At 49.5% G+C, this 6,293-nt stretch overlaps 1 protein-coding gene across 1 annotated transcript in view; it reads left to right on the top strand.

Moving 5' to 3' along the window:
• The first annotated feature begins 294 nt into the window (after window positions 1-294).
• LOC146811261 (uncharacterized) overlaps window positions 295-6,293 on the top strand; it is a 164,039-nt gene continuing 158,040 nt past the window's right edge. Inside the window, exon 1 of the mRNA XM_085618323.1 lies at window positions 295-648. Coding sequence (XP_085474449.1) covers window positions 607-648 — 42 coding nt within the window. The 5' untranslated portion in view covers window positions 295-606. The remainder of the gene's footprint in view (window positions 649-6,293) is intronic.

Here is a 6,293-nt window from a genome sequence, read left to right as displayed (position 1 = left end):
GCATGCACAAATGCATGTAGCGTACCATATACCTATACAACGTGTCATTGCAAATTAAAAACTGCCCTATTTGTAAATATGGGCCACTTTTTCTAACTATCTGATTCACTAATGGGGGCCGCTTTTATTTTGGTGCACGGGGCTATTTTCTGCCCCCTGGGCGGTGAGTTACCCTGACCTGCACGGACATGATATCGCTCTGCTGGTGAGGCATTCACACCTGGCGTGTGCAGCCGGAGCGCCCAGGGTGTCTCGCAGGCTTGGCTGTACATGCGAGGCGGGCATAAAGTTTTTGGGGCGGAGAAAAAAAGGAAACCAGGAACAACTTTCAGTAGCTACGGGAGTAGAAAACAGAGGTAGTAGTAGGCGAGTGGGGAGAAAAGTGAGTGAGGTAAAGAAGGGGGCAGATTGTAGAAGGAAAAAAAACGTATGAAGTGTGTTGATAGAAAACAAACACAGAGGGAAAAAGATAAGGGGGAGGGGCGCGGTGGAAGCCACATACCGAGGACAGGCCGAGCAGAGAGGAGTTTGGAGACAGTCGAGGGGCAGAGGACAGGGGTGGAGGGGCGCCGCGTCTCCCCGAAGCTAGACTCTGAATGACAAGACATGCTGCCCGCACTGGTGAGGAAGTGGTTAAACAGACCCAAGGTAAGAAGGGAGACCCACCAGTACTTGGGGGCGGGAGTGTGGGGGTGGGGGCTCGTAGGGCTGAAAGGTGAGGAGACAGGCAGTCCCGAGGAGGCCATATATGAAGACGGTGTGTTTACGGTAAAGAAATGGGGGTGGAGGGGGCACACCTGGGATAAGAGGGTGACATTTAGGGAGATAGTGTGTAACTCGTGCCACGACAGAATTAACCCCTTGCACTGGGGGAAAGGTGTAAATTCGGAGTGACGTGATGGAAGAGGGTCGAGATCGGAAGGGAGCTACATTCGGTTGTGGAGGTCCGATGACACCTTACCTGAGAGAGGGAACAGTCCCAGGATCAGAGAGATCCGGAAAAATACTGTGAAGGAGTAAACACTAGGGTGTGAAGGAGTAAACACTAGGGAGAGACTGCGAGGAGACCTGTGCGGGGCAGCGATGGAGTGTAAACCGGGCTCCACTGCTAAGGGCAGGTCAGTCGGCGCTCCAAGTGGGGTCCCTGCGGGTGGGAAGAGCCGTCTAGAGATTGGGAAAGTGCTGCCAGGTGATACCACGACTTCCGTCAGGCCAGATCTGGGCTTTAGGAAGTTTCGAAGGTGTGTAAGTCCCCTCATGCAATGTGAGCTGTTGAGTAGGAATCCGATATGGGCTGAAGAAGTTCGACCTGACCAGATGTTGAGCAGCATCGAGTCTCGGCGTCGGCTCAACATCCTGTGATATTGGGCAAATCACGTGATCTCCATGTGCCTTCCAAAAATGAACGGGTCCTTGCGTGATGTAACTGGTGGTAATGTAAAGCGCTCCAATACCTTCGGGTCGAGTTCGCGCTAAATGAAACATCCTCCCACGCCCCCCGCCCCCCCCTAAATAAAACAATGAGCGCGATGTACTAACTATTTGTCCAAAGGCAACGTAGGGTGGTGCTTTTGAGGAAATCCTATCACGTTAGTTCAATCAAAACTACAAAAATGTGAAGTTGGACTGGACTCGCTTCCAAAGGCTCTCCTCCGTCTCTTTCTTTGCAAGAATAGACAACGTGCACGATGGAAACTCCCCACGCGGCGCGACTATACACTCGAACCTTTTATTGGCTCGGAGGCCATTCAGGTGTTGCCAAAGTCAACACTCTGAGTCTATAAAACAGTCAAGCTAATGTGCGTTTACAAACGCAGCGCTCGCTGTTGTGTAACACGACGCCGCCAGCCTGCTTCCGGGTCCGACCTGTCCTCAGACTTGCACAGACACAGCCCGAGCCCTGACTGCTGTTTCCGGTAGCCTGGACTTGGAGTGAGTCACTTTTCAAATTATTTTTTCATCAGGAAGTCAGCCTAGTTCATTGAACGTGACGAAGTGAAATTCACACCTTGTTATCTCAGGGGTCCTGGTTTGATATTTTTCTGACCACAGTAACGAAACTTTTAACTTTCCCAGTTCCTTGCTGAGTAGCTCACCCAGATAGAATGACCGAGCACCTGCTCGGCTTTAAGTGGGGTGGGACTTTGCAATAAAGTGCCGAGCTTAAAACATGTACAGTAACATCCATTTATGATCCACTACCGAGCACTATTAGAAACTCACACTGCCTTCGATCTCAGCGCCAGAGTTGTCAGTCGTGCCCCACAACTAGGTCTGGGTGGTGAACTCCACTCCGCGAGTTTGCGTAGTTTTCTGCACTCCGTGTAACCCCATCCAGGCGGCGGATCTCCCCTCCCTGCTTCCCCCCCTCGTACCATCCTGCTATGCTCTGCTACCTCAAATCACCACTGACAACTTTTGTTGGGTGCCTGAAAAGGTCGCAGTTTATTCGTATAATAAAACTTTATACATTTGTAACACATTGTTCATGGTTATGTACATGTTGCATTGTTATTCTTGCCCCAGCTTTATCAATCACCTGGGAGGGGAGGGAACCCTTTCTGTGTTTCCTGCTTCCGGGTTTAGGCTTCAGCTTGCTACCGATTAGGCGGGTCTCCGTTTGGACCTGTCCAGGCCGCAAGTGCCGTCCCGCTCGCCCTGTGTCCTTACGTGGGCCCTCCCTTCTCCCAGAGGCCCCTGCCGGCTGGCATCCCAAGGGCCTTTCTTGTGTATCTGTGACTGGGTCCTTTGCTTTTGTCTCCTTCTTAGCCCCTGCCGTGAGGCATCCCAAGGGTCATGGGGAGAGCATTGTCTCTAATCTTTGTTGGCGGCGTGCCGCCCTTTTGGCTCCCTCAGCGCCCCTGCCGTGCGGCATCCCCAAGGCACTGCGAGAGCCTCTCATCTATCTTCTAATGGGTTCTACCCTTTCGTTTGTTAATTTAGTCCGTCTAGCTCCGCTACCCTCCACCTTGCAGCTGCGACGCCCGACTCTTAGGTGTGGGTGGGTGGGATTCTTCTTTCTTCGCCCTTGGCCCGGGAGGGATTTGTGGTCACTGGACCCGGTGTCCCCCTTTTATTCCCCCCCTTGGCCCCTGAGCTCGCCCCCTGATTGGGGGGGGGGCTCGCTCGCGCCCTCGGGGGCCAATCCTGGCCCCCGTCGGCCTAGCCCTTATGTAAATGCCTGAAGGGGGTGGCCGGGGGAGGGGCGCCGCCCCCGGACGGCGTTTTCCCGGGCCTCTATTGGGTCCGGCTTCGCCTACCCGGCCCGGGTTCTTACGTGAAGCTTGCGGAGTTCCGAAAAACTCCGCTTCACGTTGCTCGTGTTCGTCAACGTAAAGTTGGCAAGCGAGGAAAATCCACCTCCCGGCAAAATTGTTCCTTGTTCGCAATTGTTAACATCGAGTTGGCAAGTGCGAGCGTGGAATATAAACCTCCCGGCGAGATTTCTCAACGCGGGCGGTCAGATTTCTCATTGCTAGTGGTCGCATATGTTTGCGACCGCTCACGTTGAGAAAAAGTCTGTTCGTGTTGTGAAAAGCTGCAGCTCGAGTAAAAATCTACTCGAGCGGCAGAAGGGAAGCACGCAAGTTTGCACAGTGTGGAGTGCGGACAAGCACTTGGCACTGAAAATCACAGCGAACTGGCATTTATCTGATGCACTCTGCTGATCACGGAGCTTCGCGTAGTGGGGCAGAGTTTTTTTTGCACTTGACAGAGTTCCGTGGAACTCCGCGAACTATGCCCAGGCTTACCCACAACCTGAACTCTCACAAAACACTCAGGAGGCCGCTTGGATCACAGTATGCACTATGGAAAAGTCATATGTTGCATGAAAACAAATGCAGAAACATCTGGAAAAAGAAAATACTGTTAGGGAAAGCAAGATGCACTAAAATATGTGAAATATAAACTGGGACAGCATCACTGACATGGATTTCCTTAAATGGTTTTACAGTAATTGTTGAGAAACTGGATAAGTGTTTTTGCGTAAAAGTTAAGAACATTAACACAGGGCATTCAAAGTAGTTTTTTTTACACCCAACAGTAGCCGCCCCATTTAAATCCCTGACTACCAGACACGGAGGCCGATACTTGGCACTGATCAGAGGCGCAACTAGAGCCACATTTTCTTTTGGGGGCGGGGGGGAGGCGAAGAAAAAATTTAAGGGGGTTGGCTAATTCTTCCAGCAATAGGCAGAGTGGAGATGCAGGGGTTCTAAGAGTGGAGTGAAAAAAACAACAAAGCCTCATTAACCCCTTCGATGCTGCGCAGATTCCGCCGCTGTGCTGACGGAATCTTGCGCGGGCGTGGTCATGACGGAATGGTTCCGTCATGAGCACAGCTCAACCGTGGGTCATGACGGAACCATTCCGTCATGAGCACCGAAGGGGTTAACAAGTAAATGTTCTTTTAAAGACCTGTGAAGTACTCGGGTGCGGCTGTGTGGGTGCCCGGGAAGCTGTCTCATCTGGGCTGACACAGACGACAGAAGGGAGGGGGGGGTTGCTGAAGCGCTTTGAACCCTATGGGCGTTATGCGCCTGGCACTGATTGTAATCGAAGACAAAGGGCCAATATTTAGTAAAAAAATTTAGAACAATACTTCAGATTTGCAGAAACATCTGAGTAGTAATATAAAGAGACAGCAGACACTCGCACAAGTCAGGTTTATGATGTTCGGTTTCCATAAGAGTGGCAGCATTGAGCAAACATTCATATGTAACTAGACTTATTTAAAGATTAGAAAACTAGCAAACATCAGCAAGATGAGCAAAATTTGACAGGCGCCATAAGGGACAGATGTCACATGATGCTGCCGCTATGCCTTGAATTGTAGTTCTAGAAGCAGTGCTCTGTTGATAGACGAGTACTTCCTGCTTATGGTCATTACTACTACTAATACTAATATGGACAAATGCTGTTCGCTGTCAGATCAATAACAGGCATTAGTCTTAGTTTATGGACACTCTATAATTAGCAGAGAGGTGGTCATTCTACCTCAGGAAGACATTCAAGAGAGTGAGACTGGCAGCCAGAGTGTAATTCTATAGCATAAACTGAAATTTTAACACAGTGCAGTCTATGGACGTTTTTCACTTCCTCTTTGTTAATTTTGGATTGTTAAATAAACTTCTCTGACCTTGAAACACCCACAGAGTCGTAACTAAAGTCTACCTTCTTATGTGATGTAGGTGAGAAGATTGCTGGGCCACGTAGAAGAGCTCTCTACATGGAAGGGGAGTGGCCTATAAGGCTTGTGTAGAACTAGACAAACAACCCTTTCAACAGTGTGGTAGCATTGCAGTTTTATTTTCTCATTGAGAGGTTCCAATGCTTGTCACAAGCTCATTTGGATTGTATCACAAGAAAATGTAAAACTCACTGTGCGTGTCTGAAGACTTTCAAGGATTTAAAACTACCTTTGTTGTTGCTCAAGGATCCTTCAGGTATCACCACTGGTAGCAGTGTCTTCTTTATACCATATTCCAAACCTGTACCCATTGCCAAGGCCACTGGAATTATGCGAGGGTGCGACCACAGTGCTTTTTGCATAATTGTAGATTCTTTATCTATGTCAAATGCGTCCCTTGGGGACCCCTTCCTGTTTGTGAATGGGTTACTGTCTCCTCTATGGAGTCGTGAAATTATGAATGTTTTGCGACCGCAATCCGGTCGCAAAACATTCATACATACCAGTGCTATTCGGTATTAGGAAGGGATGCCCTAAACACGCACCTTCCTAATACCGAATCGCAAAAGCAAAATGTGATTTGGTATCAAGTTATCAAGTCGTACATCTGGCCCTAAGCCTTTTCCATTGTGATTCTACTGTAAAACTAGACCTTCTGTTGTTAACTGGGGGCTGAGCTATATATGCAAATTGCTCGATTGGGTAGACCATAACAACAAGCATTGGCATAGCCAATAGGTCTCGCCTTTGGGACCTTATAAGTGTTTAGCCGTGCAACAGTTGCATAACTAAATACTTATAAGGTCCCAAAAGCGAGACCTATTGGCTAAGCCAAGCGGCCGTGTGGCCGCGAAAGTGAAAGCAATCGCGGTAAAGCGTGGCGCGCGCGCCCCGCACATGCACTGTAGCTCTAGGCTGGCCTGGTAGCACTTTTTGGAGCCCTGTCAATAAGTTTCGCCAGACCAGCGCATGCGCTGGGTCAGGCGAGACCTAAAAACGCTTTGGATTAAGCTGTTAGCTGCACAATATGACATAAGAAAGCTATAAAATGGAGCAGTGCTACAATTACGGACAAATGCTCTTCCTTGTCAAATCAATACTG

Source organism: Triturus cristatus, chromosome 7 (genome assembly GCF_964204655.1).
Source record: "Triturus cristatus chromosome 7, aTriCri1.1, whole genome shotgun sequence".
NCBI classification, from domain to species: Eukaryota; Metazoa; Chordata; class Amphibia; order Caudata; family Salamandridae; genus Triturus; species Triturus cristatus.
Note: the sequence above shows the minus strand (reverse complement) of the source record. Positions and strands in the feature narration are given on the sequence as shown.